At 44.8% G+C, this 22,990-nt stretch overlaps 1 protein-coding gene across 1 annotated transcript in view; it reads right to left on the reverse strand.

Annotated features, from left to right (window-relative positions):
- hmcn1 (hemicentin 1) overlaps positions 1-22,990 on the reverse strand; it is a 162,635-nt gene that overhangs the window by 16,267 nt on the left and 123,378 nt on the right. The window contains 28 exon segments of the mRNA XM_007895691.2: positions 779-949; positions 1,504-1,674; positions 2,456-2,551; positions 2,554-2,625; positions 3,688-3,858; positions 4,724-4,894; positions 5,440-5,709; positions 6,209-6,290; positions 7,244-7,434; positions 8,047-8,181; positions 9,409-9,622; positions 9,782-9,972; positions 10,353-10,622; positions 10,816-10,950; positions 11,461-11,598; positions 12,434-12,541; positions 13,434-13,598; positions 14,731-14,852; positions 15,791-15,941; positions 16,237-16,364; positions 17,063-17,207; positions 17,998-18,139; positions 18,597-18,733; positions 19,327-19,408; positions 20,134-20,330; positions 21,045-21,323; positions 21,690-21,787; positions 22,205-22,388. Of these exon segments, the coding sequence (XP_007893882.2) occupies positions 779-949; positions 1,504-1,674; positions 2,456-2,551; positions 2,554-2,625; positions 3,688-3,858; positions 4,724-4,894; positions 5,440-5,709; positions 6,209-6,290; positions 7,244-7,434; positions 8,047-8,181; positions 9,409-9,622; positions 9,782-9,972; positions 10,353-10,622; positions 10,816-10,950; positions 11,461-11,598; positions 12,434-12,541; positions 13,434-13,598; positions 14,731-14,852; positions 15,791-15,941; positions 16,237-16,364; positions 17,063-17,207; positions 17,998-18,139; positions 18,597-18,733; positions 19,327-19,408; positions 20,134-20,330; positions 21,045-21,323; positions 21,690-21,787; positions 22,205-22,388 (4,416 nt within the window).

Below are 22,990 nucleotides of genomic sequence, written 5' to 3' on the forward strand. Positions count from 1 at the left end.
ACTTCCTCCAGCATCATATGTGAACTCAGAATCCTTGTGAAATCAACACAAGATCTGATATTTGAATAGGATGCCAGGATCTGGCCACTGAATTCAGGTAACCAGCAGCAGATTGCGATTCAGTAAATGAATTGGTATCCTGATTTTAGTGATTTATTTGCTATTAAGATTGTTTAAGTTCAATGAATGAGCTTTTTTCTTCCCCTTTTTCTAGATAAGGTAACATTGGCCTTTATGTCTGAGCAAAGGAAATTCAATGTTACTTTGTATTCATTGCAACTGAAACAAACTTTTCAAGAGTGAAGTGTCTTGGAGAAATGTATTACCCCCCAACACCCCCAATTAAGCCATCAACAAAACTACAGGATAATAGATCATCATTTGAAAGATTAACAGTCTCGCCCTTTCTTCCAGTCACCGAGGGAATGCTTACGCAGGTTTCTCAGCACAAGGCAAGGCTTGTCTCATTGATGACCAACACACTAAGCTTTCTTGATGATTTATGCCATACATTCAGTCAAGAAAAAAACTGAAAGCACACTACCGATTGAACCCGGACTTACGTACTCTTACGAATGTTCGGAGGGGGGTCTGCCAATCGACTAACAACCAGGTTCCTACTTACTGATAGGTAAACAGGCATGTGGAGTAAGGGGACTTGCCCAACTTTTCGCCCTGTGGGGAATTAAACCCAGGCACTCTCTTGCGAGGGAGTATTCACTCAACTCAATGTCAACTCGAAACAAACCACATCAGCTTTGGCAGTCAGCCAACTCACCTGGACAAATGTTGGAGCTACACCTCTGTATCTGAGTGTCGGCCCCAGCGCAGGCCCGACCCCCGCTGGCTGGCCGGGGATTGTCGCAGGTCCTATACCGCCGCATCTGGCCTCCGTTGCACGTCCGACTGCATGTTCCCCAACTGCTCCAAGGGCCCCAGTTTCCGTGAACTGAAACAAGCAAAAATAGGCATTATAACACGTCGGCCGTGCAGAAAACCTGCCCGGCCCTGAAGTTTAATATGAGTGGAAGGTAGGTTCTCCCAATGTCCTGGCCGGAAACCCCCCCCAACTAACATTGATCGTTCACTTGCCGTATGAATTGCTGTTGGCTGCTGCGTTCAACCCACAAATACAACCATTACTCTTACAAAAAACTTGGTGATGCCACTTTGAGATTCAACATTATAGGTGCTGTACTCAAATGCAAATATAATACAACAAGTACAATAAATCTCTCATAAGTCGTATCATTTGGGACCATACATTTACTATCATTTATGTAAAGTATAAGTTATGTCAAACTTGCATAGAATATAAACTCTTGGACCGGGACTTGGGCAGATGTGTGACTAAGGGGATTATATGATTTATGCGAGTTTGACTGTATTAATGTTAGCATTTTTATTTTACTATTAAGACCACTGTGTAATATTATGAGGTAAATATCAGTTCAATGGGACCTTACAGCATTTGAAGGAGTGTGATTAACCACCAGTACTCACTCGGACACCGATCACTGTTGCAGAAGTCGATCTGTACGTCATTGCCTTCGCACTGGCGCCCCCCGTTCTGTGGTGGGGGGTCTGAGCACGCTCTGGTCCTCTGACGAGTGCCGCCTCCACACGACATGCTGCAGGCTGTCCAGCTGCTCCATGACTTCCATCGTCCATCCACTAAAACCAGGAAACAACAGCAGCCACAGAGGAGGGCGTCAAATTCTTTCTTGTGTGCAGAGCTCATGCTAACCCTGCTGTTCTCAAAAACTCTTGTCTTTATGTCTGGATCTTTCCAGGTGTTGGAGCTAAATGCTTACTGCAGATCTGCCTAAAGTATTATATAATATGCACAAAACAGCAAGAAAACTTTGGATGAAGAAGGTCAGTTGGCCAATTTCATCTGATCATCAATTCGACCCCACCAGCTTCCCATTAAATCGGCAACATAGTTTGAGATGGACTTGAGTTTCTTAATGCAAGATTAATTCTACACACTCTTGATGGCAAGGGGTGTGTGGGGTCAGGAAATGGCACCTCACATTAAATAACTATCTGAGTGTGGTTAAAATGACTTAAATAAATGTCACTCACTTTAACAATCATGTACATGATTACAAAATTTCAGATCAATCATAGGGTCATGCTGGATGGCCTGGGATAATCTCCCGACATGAAAGGCGCTATGTAATGCAATTTGTGGTGGTGTTCATCTGCCTGTTCAAGTGGACATTAAAGATTCCCTAGTCGAGAAAGGAGAAGGGAGTTTCTCCCGATGTCCTGCCCAACAATCCCCCAGATAAAACTGGTCTTTCATTTCATGGCTGTGGAACATAGTAGTACAATTTGGATGCCTACAAATACAGTCACTGAACTTTACAGAAAGAACTAAAGTGCTTTAACCTTACACCTCATATGTTAACTAAAACGGAATATTATGTTGGTGTTGCCAATTGCATACCTGGGCACAGTCGGTTATTACACACTTGGGTCTGCACCTCCTGCCCCTCACAGTGAGCTCCATCGAAGGACGGAGGAGGATTGTTACAAAGCTCTGTCTGGTTTGGGTCCCTTTACCACAGGTCTCGCTGCATGTTCCCCATGGCATCCAGGCCCCCCAACCACCGCCCACTGCAGAGAGATTCATCAAACAGCATGTGAAAATCTCAGTGCTAGCCAGCATGGAAGCAACCCGAAAGCTGTTCTAACGTCATGAAATAGACCATGTCCATTTTAACAAAAGGAGTTTAAAACGTTTACCTGACTTTCTCTTTCACTAATTGGTTTGAATTGGGCTGAAGTAGAGAGTTAAGCGAGAACAGAAAAAAATAACTAGCGGATATGGACAAGTGTCTGTCTTAAAGGTCTGTCTTAAAGGCATGAACAGCAACTTTTAACAAGCGCACCAGAGTGATATAAAAGGCATGGAAGTGAATGATGCAACTTTGATGTTTATTAAATTGCACATATTAGGATCCTTTGGCAAACGTATGCACTGCTCAGTATTTGGATTCAGAATGTCTTTGTATCAGTATCTGGTCTGAAGCCAGGGCCCTGTGGGTTTTATTACAACAAACTGGAGTGATTTGGGGAGTTATTGGGGGGAAGGGAATCGCTATAAAATGCTCTCTATTTCATAATGCCCACATCCTTTGTTTTACCGTATCAAAGTTCGCTAGGTTTGCTTATAAGTGTCACGTATCAAAAGCCACACATGCAGTAAGTAAAGCATGTCACACAGAGAGACTTAATTGTAGGGTGGGCTCTTAACTATTCTCAGAAGTGGAGTTTTAATTATTGAGCTTCATAGCTGAGGTCCTTGTCAATCCAAGTTGTAGAAAATTCAAGCAATTTATTTATTAAGTATAAAGCTGAGCTTTGAGCCTTTAGACACCCCCCCCGGTCCATCCTGGTGTCCCTCCAACTTGTTCTAGATCTATCTCAAGACCTATCTCTTTGACCATTGCTACGGTTCATCATTCTCCCTCCCACCACATCACCCAGCTCAAGTGTCAAGGCAGAATTGTTAAGCGCCTTGGGAAGTCCTCCTGACGTGAAAAGCGCTATATAAATGTAAATATGTATCGTATAATATATGCATATAAATGTCTTATGTAATTCTGTACAGTTTTCATATAATACAATATTATATGTGTATAAAAATAAAGAGATAGACGGACACTTGTATGTTACCTGGACAGGGGCGATTATTGCACATGATAGTCTCCACAGTCTTGCCCTCACATGGCTTCCCACCATACTGCATGGGTGGGTTACTGCACACCCTTGTTCTCATCCTATTTCCCTGGCCACAGGTACGAGAGCATTCCTCCCACTGGCCCCACTCTGACCAGTTGCCGTCCACTGGAAGACAACAAAGAAGTGCGATGTTACGGTAGAAAATTTCAAATGAAAAGTCTTACATTGCAACAGATTTGGATAAATTCCCATCCGCTCTCATTCCTCCAGACCTCCCACCCAGACCACCGACCTCCCATCACAGCATCAAGCTGTTTTTTAAATAAGTCCAGCATCCTGGCCTCAATCGCCTTGCCCAGCAACCTAATCCAATCAATCACTGTGCGAGCAAAGAAAAACTTGGTATCTGCCTGAAATTCTTCTTTACAACTCTAAACCTATGACTTTGGATAAAGTGACCTCTATTCCAGGGGCACTTAAGACAATTGTAGCTCCCTTCTTAGCAACTCGGTGGAGATCCGCTAACTAGGCACAGGCTGATGATTAAACTTTCTTTTTATCTACAGTGTGTACATTCTGAGCAATCTTAAATTTGGTCTTCATAGATCTTGCTGTAAAGGTTTTGTAGGCGAAATATCCCACATCGGCAGATTGCTTACTCTTCTGATGTAAGAAGTGCCATTGGTCTTACAATGGTTTAAACCAGTGGTGCCAACCTATGGCCTGTAGGCCAAAATTGGCCCAAGAATTGACTGTCAAGAAGTAGCCTCTCCTGAACATTCGCATAAGTTTAGATAAGTCCTTGTTCAATCAGTCGAGCATTTTCAGTTTTTTTTCTTGATTGAATATTTCTTGATTTTTGGCATAAATCAAGCAAATCTTTTTTGTTGACTGACCATCAATGTGGCCACCACTGGTTTAAACACTTGCACCCTTCTGTGGCTTTGTTTGTTGTGGTGGCCAGTCTTTGCCGGGTGCAGGGTAGAACGCTTACAGTTCTGGATCAGGAAGTAAAGCTGCTCCTACACACCTGGGCAAGGCTTGGCCTGGCAACCGCGACCTTCTTCGCTGGCCCCCTGGCATGGCCGACCCCCGTTGGCTGGGAGTGGATTCGTGCAGAGCCTCCGCCGTTTTTGGACTCCTTGCCCACAGGTAACGCTGCAGGGACCCCACACCAGCCACTTGGAAAATCCCCCATGCACTGCGGAGGGGAAACGGCAAGTGTTCAAACCCTTGTTGCTTTACTCTCCGTTCTCCATCAGAAAGGTTCACATGGCTGATTCATGGATGAATTGAGATGTATCTATTTTTGGGAGCAGCCAAATGTCCGACACAAATAGCAACCCATTACTATGCTTAAGAGTGTCCAAACCAAACTCCTGGGGGTTACATTACAACGCAATTTACAATTGTATAGCAGCTTTCACATTGCAAACCTCTTGCCTGGGCACCCAAGCTGGGACCTGAAGAGGGTGGGGAGGGGAAAGATGACTGAAGGCACGGTCAAAGAGTTAGATCTTGGCCATTTTGGCCAACCAGTCTGTGTCTGTGTTCAGAACCCACAAAAACCCCAACCCCTTCTATTCCCCTCCTCATGTATGAATCGAGTTTTCTCTTAAATATGTGAATGCTATTTGCTTCAACCACAGTTTCTGGTGGTGAGTTCCACATTTTCACTACCCTCTACATGAAGACGTTGCTCCTAAATGCCCTTAGTGGTGGCCAAGTTAGTGAAGAACATCAAACCTTGGATGGTCAGGGAGACCTTCACCAGTGCTGAGCCCATCAGGTTCCTGGCCACGCACTCGTAGTCAGATGTGTCCTCTTTCTGCAGGGCGGTGAGCCTCAGCGAGCTATCTGATAGGATGGTGACTCTGTCGTTGCTGAGGAGCGGGCGCCCCTGACGGGACCACTCGACTGTAGGGGGTGGCTCTCCACCTGCCTGACAGCTCAAGATAACTGTGGAGCCAGCGTCTGCCACTGTGTCCATCGGCTCAACTATGAACACCGGGGAGCCTGGGAGAGAGAAAGCATCATAGATTAACTGATGGGTTCTGTACCTTCCTCAAGGCAGAAATGTATTGCATTGCTGCGTTACAACACTTCCAAAATCAGCAATTAAACTGAGTGCGTCCTTCGAATGAGATGTTAAACCGAGCCCCCGTCTGACTGTTCAGGTGGATGTTCAGGATCCCGTGGCACTATTTGAAGAGAGAAATAAGTTTCTCCCAGGCTCCTGGCCAGCAATCCCCCAAATAAAATGTCATGGCTGTCTGTGGGACATTACTATGTGCAATTGGACTCCCGCATTCGCCTGCAAATACAGTCACTCCATTCCACAGTAAATCCATGAAGTGCTTTGAGGTGTCCTCCCAATGTGAGAGGCGCTAATACTCTTATAGAAAGGGCTGTAAACAATATTATTGCAAAATTCAAGGAAATCGGGTTTCAATTTTCCCTCTCCATTCGATTGATAAGAAGTCACTGGAGAACCAAAGTACCAGCAAAGGCTTACTCTGCAGAGTCAAGGTCACGCTGCGCTCAACCACACCAGCCTCATTTGTAGCGATGCACTTGTAGTCCCCAGCATCTTCATTCTGCAAATGAAACGGAGAGAGGATAGGAACAGGAGGCGGCTATTCAGCCCATTGAGCCCATTCCATTACTTTATTGAATCATGGCAGATCTTTTGACCCTCGTATCCCTGCTTTCTTTTTTCTTCATCTCCCTAAATGCTCCTTAAGTATCTGTCCAGTTCCCTTTTCAAAATTCCCAAACTATTCTGCATCTGTAAGCTATGCAGCAATTCATTCCAGATTGTCACAAACCTCTGTGTGAAGAAATATTACCCGATCTTGAGTCTAATCAGTTTAGCTCTAATTGTAAGATGATGACAGCAACAGGCGGGTATGAGTTTCTGATCAACATTCCAACCCTTTCTAACACTTCTCAAAAAAGCTATCTGCATGTTTTAACCCTTTTATCAAAGCAGGAACGATGTGTGTACAAAACAAGTACACTGGACACAAGAGATTATAAGTAAGATCCTTTGGTTGGTTGCTGGTTACACCTATTACCACAGTAAGTGAGGAAGGCACAAAGTGCAAAATCAATGATTTAAAGTATATTATTTTTATTATATTGCTAAATGTGAGCCCAAAGCAAACTGATTTCCTATCGGTTTCATTCTTTCCCAGGACTTTAACGCTATGGATCTCTTTATGTTCCTCCCTTCCTCCTACAACATACAGACTTTGAAAAGCCATCACCCTAACCTGTGCTTTGTGATCTCTCTCTCTCTCTCTCTCTCTTCCCATGCTGGCAGTGTGCTGTGCCTTGGGACCTGGAAACCTCACCCAGGTATTGCAATAAGAACAAAAGTTGATTTCAAAAAGAACCTTCAATTTTGCTGGAGTAAAATGTTATTAAGAATTTTCTGGCGCTAGCATTAGTTTTGAGACCGAGTGTTCTGGTGTCCAGCACCTGCTGAGCTCAGCTCACTGAACTCTTCACTGCATATGACCTACTGTCTATTGCACAACTTACTTACCACTGTGCCATAGATGGCCAGCGAGCCATTGTGGAGTTGTCGGATCCTGTTGGTGATATGAATACTGATGCCTTTTTTGCTCCACTGAATGGTGGGGGGAGGATCGCCTCGGACCTCGCAGTTCAGGATTGCGTTGCCTCCCAGAGGTTCGATGCGGTTTGGGTTGAAGTCGCCATCAAAGATTGGAGGCTCTAGGGGAAGATGGGGGAAATTGACAACCAGCCATTTCTTAAGCGAAAGCATAAAAAGGTGCAACCTTCACACAAATGCTCTATTCCCACCTCAAGTAAGTTGAACCATTAACAAAGCCCATATTAAAAGGGCACAAATGAATGAAACCTCCATCAGATTCCCTCTTAACCTCCCAGGAAACCTTTTCCTAACATGTCACTGATGTGATAACTCCATACCTTATTGCTTCTCCAAGTGCTATCACCTAACAAATGTTTCCAATTCACAAAAAAAATTAAGACCAGTATTGTTCCTCCATCAACGACCCCACTTCGAATACCACACCCAGCTTCCTTACTAATTAACATTATGTTTATGAGCAGGGCAACTCGACCAGTAAATAAACCGAAAAACAATCTAAACATTCCCAATCATCCAAGAAGAAAACTAAACAGAGACAGATGGCCGAGAGATGGTGCCACTGCAATGTTATTAAGGAAAGCTGAGAGATGGTGCTAAAGGGTTAGTTTTCCCAAACGAGGGATTTTCAGACTTGTGAATGTTCCTGCTGTGATGAATGCAAACAAGGAACATAAAGTAGCAAGAGAACACAGAAGCTCTTCCCAATTCACCTTTGACATATACAAATCCAATGGCCTTGATGGAACCCACTCTGTTTTCTGCTGTGCAAATGTACGTCCCAGAGTCATCCTTCGATGCCCTTTCAATAATCAGTTCACTGTGTCCATTGACGTTATCATACCGGGCTGTAGGAATAAACCATGCATTTGTCAGTAAGCTGTCTTGAGATTTGTCGCATGTTTTAGTTATTGTTAAATCTCCAGTTTCAATTTGAACATTTTTATACAAAACAACTTACATTTCTATAGTGACTTTCACGTCAGGGCAGACGTCTCAAAGCGCTTCATGGGGCTGGAATCAGCACCCAAAGGATGGGAGGAGGGGAACGATGACTGAAAGTAGTTGATGAGGTACTTTTTGAGATGCGTCTTGAAAGAGGGGAAGAAGCGAGCGAGTCTGAGGGACTCTGGAATGGAATTCAAGATCGTGGGGATAGAATAATAATAATAATCCTTGTATTTGATATAGCGTTTTGCACTTCGGGAGGACGTCCCAAAGCGCTTCACAGAACACACTATAAAGTGAATTGACTGTATATCTGTGGGCGAACGCGGCAGCCAATTGCGCACAGCAATGTCCCACGAAAAGCCGTGGATTGAAAATGACCAATTTATTATTGTTTTTGGAGGGATTATTATTAGGCGTATGGAGTAAGGAAACTTGCCCAAGGTTTCGCCCTGACCTGCCTGGAATTGAACTCAGGTCTCTCGCTTGCAAAGCGAGCGCTCTAACCACTGAACTACAGAATAGCTGAAAGACCACCCGCCAGTATAAACTGATCGGGCACGTAATTCTCTAGTCTGACTTGGGGACAGGTGTACAAAGAGGCGCAGAAATGAGATGAATAGATCTGCCATGATCTAATAAACTGTCTTATCTGACATTTGCTAACTCATCACAGATAAGATCAACCCTGATTACCAAGTACTTCACCAGCTTAGCTTCAAGAAGACCTCACTTACACCCACCCTTTCCTCCTACCCCCACCCCATAACAGCAGGACGGTCAGTGTTGGTAACACACGATATATTACAATAAAAGCAGTATATTCGATCCACATGAATCTCAGATCCAGTCAGTTGGGGAATCCTAGAGCAACCTATTAAAAACATCTACCAAGGTAGTCCTAGCAAACCATTATTTTCTTTTGCAAATGGATGAATCGAATGTAGGATTTAAATGACTTGATACAATACAGTTCGATACCCGTAGAAAAGTTCAGTCAGGAAAAACGGACATGAAAGGAGTTCTGAGGAAATGGACCTTTGGGCAGATCACGGTACCTCTCACAGCAGGAAGACACGATTGCACGTATTCTCCGAGCAGCCCGCACGCAAGAAGCAGGTCCTCACCGGGTATGATGTTGTTGTTGAACATCCAGGTGATGTGGGGTGTAGGAATACCATTTGTTGCACAGGTCAGTGCGAGGCGCTCCCCTTTGTTCAGGGATATGTCTCCAGGCAGTTCTGAAAAGGTCGGGTGGATGTGCACAGTCAAGTCGATGGTCATGGACTCACGCCCGATGGGGTTGGTGGCTGTACAAGTGTAGCTCCCGGCGTCGCCTGGCTGAGAGGGAGCAGTAGGAGGTTACAAGACTGCACTTGTCAGAAGCAATATGAGGCAAGACCCACCTGTTTAAAGGAAGCAAATCCTCCTTTTCCGATCCTCATTTCCCTGGGAAGCGGGATCCGAGCTGCAGGTCTGAGTGGTGGCTATTTCTCTTACCTTGGCATTTTCCACAGCGAGTTCCCCTGACCGCAGCAATGTGAACTTCCCCGGGGTGTCCCGTAGGGCCACGCCATCCCTCTGCCAGCTCAGGACTGGCCGAGGCACGCCGTCAGCCACGCACTGCAAAGTTACTCGCGAGCCCTCGATCACCGTGAGCTCCGTCTCTGCTCCGCGAATGGTTGGTGGGACTGTAAGAAAGGCACTAAGTAAACACACTGGACCTGAATGTGGATCGGTGATAATCCCTGCATTTGATACCTCACCTCATCACATTCTTGATGTCTCAATGCGTCTCATCAGATGTACTGTAAACTGCAACGACTGTGTCTATTTTGAAGGCAATTGCGGCACCCAGCCATGTCCCATAAACAGCCATGGAGTGAGTGACCAATTTTATTTGGGTATTGTGTGGTCACTCAATCCACAATTGTGTGCAATTGGCTGCCGTGTTTCCATCTCCCCCCCACACACACAAAATAGAGCCGATGTACTTTACAGAGTATAATACAAGAATTATTATCTTTATTATTGAGGGCAGAGGAAAGCCACCTTTGAATGCCAAACGTACCGTGGACAATGAGAAGCATGCTGGAGCTGCTGGATCCAGCCAGGTTAGATGCCGTGCAGGTATACCGGCCGGTGTCTCCAGGCTGGGCAAAGGCAATCTGCAGAGCCCCAGTGCTCAGCATCCTTTGGCGGATGGTCTCGGTGACCTGATGTCCGTCCTTGTTCCATGTGATCTCAGGAGCCGGGAAGCCCTTGGCCTCGCAGAGCAGGGTCAGCGATCTATCCAAAGCGACCACATAGTTCTTCGGATGAGGCTTGATTTCAGGCGGGACTTTCAAATTCAAAAAAAAAGTTTTATTGGTTTAAAATTAATTTTATGAATTATTTCAGACCATGGTTATTTGAAAAAAAAAATCTGTCCCTGGGTATAATGCAGCAAAAGTTAAATGAAGAGCTCTGCATGGGATCCGGTCGGTGTGAGAGCACCTTATATTTCAAATAATCATTCATTTTCTTTAACTCACCCTGCACTTGGAGCTTTATCTTTCCTAAGGCTGTGCCGGCTGGGTTCTGTGCGACACACATGTAGGTGCCAGTGTCCTTCACTGTCGCACGGGTGATCTGAAGTCCGCCACTGGGCAGCACGATGAAATTACCTCCTTTTTAAATCAGAAAGAAAGGGCAGGAGAAAAGCAATTCAGCATTCAAACTTGAAAGCACTGAGTTCTTGTTTTTAATTGACAGACATAATAATTGTAGTGCCTCTAACGCTAACATCACAAAGGTCTTTCGAGTAATTTCCAATGGATCCCACCCCTGTTGTAATGCTGTGTTTTGAGACCATCGAATCAGACCCTGCGTTATAACCCTATTAAATGGCTGCTGGTTAGCAATCCTGACCGTGCTGTTAAGTATTTTGACTTGTGATAGTTGTAGATGAATATGACAGCCAATTTACATCCAGCAATTCAATGATTCCCCAGCTTCAAACTTCTGAGCGAGCATTGGTGAGGAATGGTCAAACACACTAACTGTAGACCGTTTGCTCCAGTGCAAAATGAGTACTTGTAGCTGACTACAACTGCACTGCAGTACCTGCTTAGACGGTGAAGGTGTTCTGTATAGCTCCGGAACAGAGTTGGCTACAGAAGGGATGGAGGTGGCTTTACCTGCCGTGCTAATGCTGATGCCTTCCTTCTGCCAAGAGATGGTAGGGTTGGGGGTGCCGGTGGCCTTGCAGGGGAGAGTGACGGAGTTGTTGAGAATCACATCCAGTTTGCTGGGCTGCGTCTGAATCGTGGGAAGTTCTGGAAAGAGATGGGACCTTGAATTAGGAAAGTTACTGTGAAATTGGGTTCAAGCGTTGGTCAGAAACCACACCAAGGATATTATTAAAATGTTTTATTAGCGATTATAAAACCACACAAGCATAAACATCACATTACACCCGAACCATTATCATTACTCATTGCGCTTAAATGACTACTAACGCACTATCTTAAGATACATTACTAAAGCACTATCTTAACAGGATACACTTGATACTAAAATTCTAAACATATTAAAAAAAATGTGATATATGAAATGTGCCTAAATAATCTCTAACTGAACAATTTTGCAACCGGGATGATGGTGGTGGCAATAATGATAATAATCTTTGTATTTCATATAAGCTCCTTATCACGTTGTTGAGATGTCTCAAAACACTTCACAAGGTATCCCGTAAAGTGGTTAGACAGAATTTTGTAGGCAGCAAATGCGGCAGCCAATTTGCACACAGCAAAGTCCCACAAATAGCCATGGAATAAGTAATCAATTTTGTGTGGGAGGGGTTTGTAGGCCAGGATCCTGGGTGAGAAAAATGCCCTTGTCTTTTCAAATATCTTTTACGACAATCCAGCACTGTGTTGGAGTGTCAACATAGACTATATTCCAAGACCTGACATGAAGCTTGAATCCACAAGCTTCTGACTCGGAGGTGAAATTGCTACCAACTGAGCCGGGTGGACATAGGCGAGGTCATTTCTGGCGAGAAAATGATGTAAATCTCAGTTTATGGAGAAGGACCATGCTTCACACATTGATACCAATATAGTAGATGAAAGTGGAAGTGTATAATATGGGCTGTACATTGGTGCCTACCTTGTACCCGGAGGTTGACGTGTCTGTGGGCACTGCCAGCGGCATTTGTTGCAGTACAGATGTACTTTCCTGTGTGTCTGAGCTGGGCAGCGCTAATCTCAATAGTTCCTGGATGAACAGCAAAATGCACTCTATCACCAAGGGTTTCAGTGGATGAGAAAAGTAACTTGTGAAATATAAATGAATGACTTGTACTACAGGGCATGAGAACATGCAGTTAATATGAAGAATACCTTCACTAGTTGGCTTTTTAAAAAACTTTCTTTTTAAAATAAAATCCTCAGCAATTTTTCCCGAGAGTATTCATTCCTGTTTTCTTGCAACGATGATATGGTTCCTATCAGCATATTCCAGGGCTTACGTCGAATATAAACACCAGCGCGGACTAGTTCTGATGAATGGCCATTTTGGTGCTGCACATTCCATGTAATGTTATTCTATGTAACTACAGTGTTTGGTTTCAGTGCTGTAGGATATTTACCCCATTAGACCACTGGGGGGAGCATTTTACTTCTTGTGCTGCTCTCATTGGGATGTGTTGCTCTCAGCGAGACTGACCGACCGATGTACTGTATTTTATAAGCTTTGAAATAAGGTTTATTTTTTTAAAAAATGGCTGGGTGGTCTATTGCTATTGTATGGCAAGCTTTCCTGCTGCTTGCCTAGCTAGAACCACCCTACCCGTTAGGGCTTTTGCTTATAGGCTTAACAGAAGCTGAGTGGGATGGTTCCCTGCTCCCAGTGACTGGTCTGCCCTTCCAGGTCCTGCCAATATGCCAGGCTGGATTTGGTGTCATTAGCAGTGCCCTGAAATACTGTGGACTCACCTGGCTCAGGAAGTGGACGACCGAGACCACCATAAAGGGCTGGTTCGATTCCGACACACCATTGCCAAAGGAGACCCCACTTATCCAACCCTCCTCCCCCCTCCCCGCCAGGAAGATAGTCACTAGTTGGTTGTTCAACATCCGACAAGTGCCCTCACTTGGTGGATTGTTACCTGTTGGCAGAACGCGGTAATCCTCTCCTTGAAGTGGCAGGTTGATTCCATCCTTGGTCCAGTGAATGGCCGGGATGGGGACCCCTGAGGCAGTGCAGGTTAACACAGCCGGAGACAACTTTGTCACCAGCAGGTCCGTAGCTTCGTCCGCAATCGAAGGAGGTACTGGACAGGGAGCAAAAGCATTGAATAGAGCAGCAATCATCTCAGCTTTGTCAATCATTGAATTTATCGAGTTTAAAATCTTTGTCCTTCCCTCCCTTCCCTCACCCTGACCATTTGCCCCCTGCTCGGGTCCCGACCCAACTGTCCAGCGCCTTGGGATGTCCTCCCGACGTGAAAGGCGCTCTATAACTGCAATCTTGTTGTTGTTGTTGTTTAAAGCATGCTTGCTCTGTCCTATCTCTGTAACCTCCTAAAACCCTACCAACCTTTTCGCTCAACTAGCCTGCTCCACACCCCTTGACCCACCATCGGAGGTCGAGCCTTGCTGCACACACCCTCTAGATCGAAGCTCAAGCCCCTCTGCCTTGCCCCCTCAATTGCCTCCTTCGAGACTCATCGTAAGACACTCCTTTTTGGTCACCCTCCTGTCTCCACCCTCCCTGCTCTCCACCTCTCCTGATCCCAAGCCTGCAGCTCGAGTGCAAACCCTTGACCGTCCAGCGCCTTGGGACATCCTCCCGACGTGAAAGACATTATATCAATGAAATTTGCTGCAGTGTTCATCACGAACATTCAGGTGTCAGCCTGGCTCAGTTGGTAGCACTCTCGCCTACAACTACAGTCGCTAACACTTTACAGAAAATTTCCGCAAAGCACTTTGAGACGTGCTCCTGACGTGAAAGGCGCTATATCAAATGCAAGGATTCTTATTTATTTGAAAATAAGAGTAAATCCCACAGAGCAGCAGTGCAATCACTCTGGGCAAGAGTGGCATTAGAAGTGATAGTTCAATGATAGTCCACTTTACACCAGCTAACCTATGGTGCACACTGTGACCATTGATAAAATCAATGCTTTTGCCCCTCAGCAGTGCACCAGAGTGACAGCCTGGACACTGAACTCAAGTCCTGACAACAATGGGGCATGAGCCGATACTTTTCTGACCCAGAGCTACCCACAGAGTCAGGCTACTCCACAATTATCTACAAATAGCCAAAAATAATGACTTTTTTAAAAAAAAAAGAAACGGACACATGACTGCAATCCTGTGTGATCCACATAAGTCACCATCCATCACTTGTACTTAAACACCAGGCGAATTGCTGACATCAATGCACCCAGACCTCCCTACCTTGTACAGTAAGTCTGATCGTCCTTTGATCTGATCCGGCATCGTTGGAAACATTGCACTCATACAGGCCAGTGTCCTCCACAGTGGGCGAGAGAATTACAAGGGAGGCCGAGGAAAGCAGTCTGAGGGAGGCAATTTCGAAAGTTAAAGTTATACGAAGTGTTTATGGAGAGCGTTTTTTGGCACGTGGCTTTCTATGTTTTTTTTTAAAAAAAGACTTTGATTCGCCCACAAACACATAGTGAATTCACTTTATAATATATTTTGTGAAGCGCATTGAGAAGTCTCAACGATGTGATAAGAAATGCAAGGGTTATTATTATTATTATTATTCTTTTCAAGAACTTGCACTTGTAGATTGTCTCTCATATAAAAAGAACAGCTCAAAGCACTCGACAAATTCAACTGGGAAATGAGACATTAACTGAAGAATCAATTTATTAATGAACAAAATTGTGATAATTGTTTGCTTTGAGATCATAAACATCAGGCGCCTCCTGGCTCAGGTGATAGATCTCTCACCCTTTGAGTCAGAAGGCGGTGGGTTCAAACACCACATCTGGACTTTGAGCTCACAGTCCAGACAGACACTTCAGTACAGTGTGTGGGGAGAGCTGATTATTGGAGGTGCCATGGGTGAGATGTTAAATTGAGGTCCTGTCTCCCTGTTCAGGCAGACATTAAATATCCCTCAGCACTATTCGAAAAGAGAAAGGAGTTTCTCACGTTCTGGGCAACACTCTTCCCGTTAAACGGTCATGAAATTCACATCATGACTTAACAACGTCACTGCATTTAGCCGTGGTTCCTGTGAAGCACTTTGGGAAGTCTTTGGGATGTGAAAGTCACTATATCAAATAAATGCAAGAGTTTTTTTTTAAATGCAACCTATCCTACTTTTGTGTTTCAAACAAACACTTTGTGAAAGACCGAGTAAAACTGATAGTATCTTATCTGATGTGTATCAGAAAGTGCTCGGCTGTCTATCGTGCACCCAAGTATAGTGTTGAGCGAAAGTCCCTGTGAATCAATATGCTCTCGGGCAACCAGATTTCATCACCTGTACATGTTCTGATCGGTGTTGAGAAGCCGTCCATTCTTCTTCCAGGTGACCACAGGCCTTGGGATCCCGGTTGCCTCGCACGCCAGGATGGTCTGCACATTGACTGTGATGGTGATATCGGTGGGGCCGAGGGCAATGGATGGAGGGACTATTGGAGGGAGGAAAAGAGAAAATACCATCATCAATGGCATTAACACAAGCATTCAAATGCGGGGTCTGGGGAAAGCCGGAAATATACAAATGGAGATCAGACGCTTCTAGAGACACGTAGCTCAGTTATTCTCCATATGCGACTGAAAAATAGCTCTTTAAAAAAAGCAGAGTGTACGTCTGCATAATATCGTCAGCTGCAAAACAGTCTTGGGACATTTCAACGCGCTTGTCTATACAAAAAGGTGTGAAGGACACCCACTGGGTGTCAGCAGTGCTGTGCGAGCCATTACCGTAAACCTGCACATCAATGCGCTTGCGAGCGGTTCCGGCCGGGTTGGTCGCCATGCACAGATATCGGCCTGTATCGGTTACTTGAGCTGAGTCGATGCGCAATGAACCGTCACCTGAGAGCGAATACCTGAGAGGAAACCAGATCTAAGATTTATAAATAACCACAAAACAACCACTGCACACACACACACGAACACACACAGACACACAACAGCAGAGGGCTCAGAGGGGAACTCGGGTGGTCAGCAAAAGCAAAAACAACTTGGATTTACATAACGTTATTTAAGCAGGGTGACGTCTGGGAGCACTTAAAAGTAAATTAGCAAAAGCATTCAAAAATGATTGGTCTGTACAGTAATAACTGGACGAAAGTGCTGAATGCTGGTCAATTTTATAGTGTAAGTTTTTTTTAAATGGACCTAAACCACTGTGTTCTAACAGGGTTCAAGTGTATCTCTGTGGTCTCTGCCCGACAGTGACAAGTTATGGAGGAATTCACTCTGGGGCTCCAAACCTCCATGAATTGCGTTAGAACTGTCCAAGCCAATTTCGCTCGGGACTTGTTCTGAGTTTGGATGTTCAGAGTGCTACGTTTAAAGTTCCCGTCAAAATCCGGTAAAGCACTCTAAACAAAAGTGAAGTCTCGCGATATCCGTACCAATGGTTTACATGATCGGATGGAACCATTTTGGATGCCTTCAAATCCCTTTATATATAAAATCTTTTCAGTGAATAGGAGCGAGTGTGCGTTAGTAAAAGTAATTTCTTCCCCTTTCCACCACCCCCGCCCTTGAAGAATCAATCAAGGTTTAACAATGTTCTGACCGGAGGTTGCTTGTTGAGAGAACAGTGCCGTCCTTTCTCCAGGTGACTTGGGGTGAGGGCAGCCCGCTTACTGCACACGTGAGCACCGCTGGCTGGTTGATGTGAACAGCCACTGCCTGGGGGCTCTCCTCGATCATCGGAGGAACTGTACATTGGAAAGCAAGGGGAGCAGATTAGCTGCTGTTCAGAGACTGTGCTCACTATCGGCCGTAGAGTCATTGAGAAACGTTCACCACTATCCTCGCAGAGAAATTATTTCAAAGTGCGGGATTTGCATTCCCCTGGATACATGAAACAAGCCCCCCACCCTCCATCTTAACACTTAAAATACCACTGCTCTTATTTATTTTGCAGCTGTCTTGAGGCCACGGATATCTAACTCGTGACAATACAATTTATACAGCTTCAATTTAGATAGTACCTTTCACATCGGGAGGACGCCTCAAAGCACTTCCCAGCTTTATACTGCAAAGTACTGTGTGTATTTTGCGGGCCAAGTTTTTCCACAGTTCTCCGAAACAAAAGCATCAAGTTTCAGACTGAAGTAAAGCACTTCTCGTAATTGAGACTGAACTGAAAGGTTGTCCAGAATTGTATGCAACCGTAACATTTTAAGACAAAGTGGTCTCTCCAGAATAATGCAGCGTGAAATTTAAACCCTCTTTGATTTAGCACCAGAGAATCAAACACCTCAAACATCCCTCTGTAATTTCATGCTTTTGACTCACATTATTTAATTTTCAGAAGACGTTTAAGGTATAAAATATAATAATAATCCTTTGATCTAGCGCCTTATCACGTCATTGAGACGTCTCAAAGCGCTTCGCAGAATATACTGTGAAGTGAATGACTGTATTTTTTGTGGGCGAAAATCTATATATATTTTAAAAACCTGGATCTCAGCTAACCGTTCGCGCGTAAAACATTTCACTTACCATTTACGGCTAAGGTGAACTCTCTGGTCATTGTCCCCGCGATGTTGCTGGCCACACAGGTGTAGCGAGCTGTGTCCCCCAGGTCGGCGTTATTGATCTGCAGGTACCGTCCGCTGGACAGGATGCGGATACGAGGGGTTGCCTGAAAACCACGAGTCTGTATAGTCAAGTTCAGTTCAAGCGCCATTCACTATAAATAATAACGATCCTTGCATTTGATTTTGCGCCGCATCACCTCGTTGAGACGTCTCAAAGCCTCATATGTCCTCAGGCAGAGGCTCCCAAAGTGTAGGAGCGAGAGCAGCAGAAAAGAGAGCGCTTGTCGGCTATTATTTCAACTCTGTGTGATCCCCTTTCATTCTCTAACATTTTTATCCTCTTAACAGTGGAACCTTTTATTGTGGATGCATTGGAGTGATTTTTCCATGGGCGAGTTGTGCCCACATTCAGGATACAGTACGGTGTTTGAAACCCACCCTCATCCCACCTGGTGTGTTGGTAAATCTGCACAGCGAGGGTTAGTTAACCTGAGTCTGATGGCACAGTTTCTTGCTCTCCAGGAAGTATAGCTGCCCAACAGGTGAAGGCGATCCTGTTACCTGCAGTAGCTTGTTGTCTTTCAGCCAGGTCAGTGTTGGGGGTGGTACAGCATCCGACTTGCACTCCAGGATTGCCTGTCCGTTTCGCACTACAGTCAGGTACTGAGGCCCACTTTGACCAGCAATGTTCGGAGGGACTGTGTTGAAAGCACAAAGCGGAGTACGTGGAGTGAACACTGGGCGGCCGCATTTGAAATGCGTTCTCGTATGATCAGCGAAAATATGCTTACATATTTAGGTTACCCCTCGCTGCAACTAAAAACACAAAAACTAAACATTTGTGAAATTTAGAGATTCAGATTGTGTGATCGTGGACCGGTTCTGGAAAAATTGGAACTAACACAAATCACATTCCAGTGTAATTATAATAATAATCCTTATATTCAGTAAGCACTCTTCATGTCGTGAGGACGTCCCAAAGTGCTTCTCAGGATATACTGTAAAGTGGTGCGACTGTTTTTATGGGCAAATACTGCATAATTTACGCAAAGCAAATAGTTACTGAAGACTGTTGGATGTTGTACTGGCATTTGCTATCATCACTAAACCGGCAATCTGTGATGACACCAGATCCCAAAGTGCCCAGAGAGGGCATCAGCCGGGGCTCGATCTCACACCTGCTGAAAGTCAGTCGCTGGCCTGTGCTCCAGCTCCCTTGTGAACTGATCTTAGCTAACTGCCGTGTCTACCAATTAGACACCCCTGAGCCCCATTTTGTTTCATTCCTTACCGTGCACCCTGACCAGGTACTCTTTATCATCATCCCCCGCGGTAGTGGATGCCAAGCACGTGTATCTGCCAGTGTCTTCCACCTGCCGAGGGAAGCACCAAAACATATACGTTAAACTAAACAACTGCCATTCCGCCTTTTAAAATCAAATCCAAACTGTTCAATCAGTCTTGGGCAGTATAAGCTTATGCTGTGGTCTTTGTATTGTCAGTCAGGGTAGTGCACGAAAGAAGGATAACCACTGATTGAAGACACAGTAACCTGAAGAAACGCGCATTAAACATCAGACATTCAGCTTGTACATCTCAAAGAACCTTGTATGTGTGAGAAAATGTGTGTGTATGTATGTGACAGAGAAAGAGAGTGTGTATGATAGAGAGTGTGTGTTTGAGAGAATGTTTGTGTGTGGGTATGTGTGAGATTGTGCGTGTGTGTGAGCTCAGGCTCGAGCGGCTGAATGGCCTATTCCTGTTCCTATATTCCTATGAGAGAAGGTGTGTGTGTGTATGTGTATGACAGAGTGTGTGTGTGTGTCTCAAATGGCATCAATATATTTTAAGAGAAAACTTGATGCATAAGTGAGGGAAAGGGAATACAGAGGTTATAGGTGAAGGGAACGGGAGGGGAGGTGTGGCGTATAAACACCAGCACACACTATTTGGGCTGAATGGCCTCTTTCTGTGCTGTATCACTCTATGTAAGGTGGAAAGTCTCCCCCAGATGAGCGTTCAGTGTGAGATTGAGTGTTGTGCATGGGCTGAAGCAATACAAAGGACAGGATAAAGGTCTTATGAAGAGTTCCAGGACCTGAGCGTTTGCTACTCTCAGGACCTCTCCTCCCCGCAGCACACGGATGGTCTCTGTCTGCGGCAACGGACGTCCGTCCTTCATCCAGGTCAGCACAGGAGCTGGGATACCAGTAGCAATACAGAGGAGCTCCAATGGGTTATTCACAACCACAGAGGTTTCCTCTGGTAAGTCAGAGCCATTGATGCGGGGTGGATCTGTAAGAGACGATCATTTACGTTTAAGCTTCTCAGTTTATTTTTGTTATTACATTATTATTATTTATTGGTTGTCATTGTATTTTTATAGCATCTTCCTTGTCACATCTAAAAGGCTCAAAGAGCCTACAATGAATACTGTCGGGTGTGCCCGTGTTTGCACACAGCATGGAGTACAGAATATACTGTAAAAATGACGTGGCAATATTTTGTGGGTGAAATGCCGCAGCCAATTGCGCACAGCAGTGTCCCACAAACAGATGCAGATTGAGATACCAAATTATTATTATTTTCATTTCTGAAGGGATTATTACCTCCATAAAAGCGATCTCAATCGACTAACAACCCCGTTCCTACTTACTGCTGGGTAAACAGAGGCGTGCGGAGTAAGGCAAGTTGCCTAAGGTTTCGCCCTGCTCGGGAAGTACGTGATTCTGCTGTGCTGTGTGCGAGGCTGTGGTGTGTGCGCAAGGCTGTGTTGGAAGTGAGTGAACTTTGGCTTGGAACATCTACAGACGTCAATGTAACCGGGAACGTGTACACCGCGATAGACTGGCTACTGTCACATTCTCCAGCTAAACAAAGCGGGGTGAATGGAGCACTGTACAGCAATCGTTTCACTACTTTGTAAGAAACGGAGGGCGACTTTAATTCATTGGCTCCAGAAGGGCCCACATTGTACCTTTCCCAGTCGAGTGTTGTATCTTGACTTACCCAGTACCTTCAGGTTGAAGTGCTTGCTGACCTCTCCGGCCTCATTGCTGGCTACACATGTGTACACGCCTGTGTCCCCCAGCTCTGCCCTGGTGATCTGCAGGGCCATTCCCCGGTTGCTGACAGTCATGTGCCTGCCCAGCACCAGTGGTTCTGCCGCTTTAAGCCAGGCCAGGGTCGGAGCTGGGGTTCCGTCCATAATGCACGACATGGAGGCTGAACTTCCCTTAATGACAGTCACGTCTTCAGTGCCGCCAGCATTGTCCAGGTTTGGAGGTACTAGGAGAGACAAAGCCAAATGTCACGGCTCTGTTAAGCATTTGAGTGGAGAGCTGAGAATTTCCGCCTGTTGCGCTTTCCACAACTGCCGCGATGCATAGTGTTATTATAACAATAATAATCCTTGCATTCAATTATGGCACCTTATCACATCGTCGAGACATCTCAAAGCACCACAACCAATTTGTACACCGCAGTGTCACACAAACAGCCATGGAGCGAGTGATCAATTTCATTTGGGGGATTGCTGATCAGGAGAAACTCCCTTCTCTTTATCATAAAACCCGATTTTTGATTCGAGCACATCAGTTTGGATTGCCCTTGAGTGGAATAAAGCCAATGTAGACTTCCTTGCTCAAAACTCACCGTACACTATTAAGTTGTAATTCTTGTTGTCGACACCAGCCCGGTTGGAGGCCACACAGGTGTATGTACCAGCATCAGATACTTGAACTCGTACAATTCTGAAACCAAACAAATAAATACAGCTGGAATCTGAGGAGTAAAAAGTTATTTATTCTGTGTGTGTGTGTGAGGACGCTTTGGGACGTCCTCTCAACGTGAAAGGCGCTCTATAAATGTAATTGTGTTGTTGTTGTTTGTTGTGTGTGTGTGCGTGTGTTGCATTGCTTTGGGTTGTTTTTGTATGTGTGTCTTTGTGTGTGCGTGTGTGCATACATAATATAATAATCCTTGCATTTGAAATTGCACCTTTTCACATCATTGAGATGTCTCAAAGCGCTTCACAGATTATACTGTAAAGTGAATTGAATGTATATATTGTGAGCAAAATGCAGCAGCAAATTGGGTGAGGAGATGATTGGGCTCAAATATTTATAAATCCAAGTTTAGACACTACCGACACCACTTGGAAAACCTACCTCAGAACCTGCCCAGCAGAAAGGAGCCTGATCTGGGAGGAAATGGGCAGGGGAAGCCCGTTCCTGAGCCAGTTGAGCTGTGGTGGAGGTGAACCGATGGCCTTGCACTCTATGTTAATGGAACTGTCCAATATGGTGGTGAGCTCCCTGTTGCCCTCTGCACTCTCGTGAATGGTCGGTGGAACTAGAACACAAAAGATAGATACATTAATAAGTTTGTTGACTTTTTGGTAAATATCTTATCTGCAATTTACCATTTTACACAGAGATGACGTTTGAAACCACAAGGGTTTGTTGCAGTTGTTGCTGGAATTTGGACCTTTATGTAAAAAAAATCAGAATATTTAATAATGTTACAACGCATTAGACAATTGTACCAGACAAAAAAAAAAACTGTCATTCTAATACAGCAAAAAGAGACTCGACGCTATCTGTCTGATATTTGAGTGCAGTTTGTGATATTTTTAACATGATTCCCTAATAAATAATATCAGTCCCCAAATGGAGACTCCTTTCAGTAACAGGAAATGTATCACATTGAACCCACAGGAACTCACTCCGACATGATCCTGTGGATGACGGGAATTCCAATTTGATTTGATTGCTTATTAAAGAATCCTCATTAACAAATACCACAGAGTAGACCTCAGTGCCATCAGCTATCATTAATAATATGGAACTGACTGACATTGTTGGGAAGATATATAATAATAATAATCAGAATCCTTGAGACATCTCAAATCGCTTCACAGGATTTACTGCAAAGTAAAGACTATGACTGTGTGT

The sequence above is a fragment of the Callorhinchus milii genome, unplaced genomic scaffold (assembly GCF_018977255.1).
Source record: "Callorhinchus milii isolate IMCB2004 unplaced genomic scaffold, IMCB_Cmil_1.0 Scaffold5, whole genome shotgun sequence".
Taxonomy (NCBI): Eukaryota; Metazoa; Chordata; class Chondrichthyes; order Chimaeriformes; family Callorhinchidae; genus Callorhinchus; species Callorhinchus milii.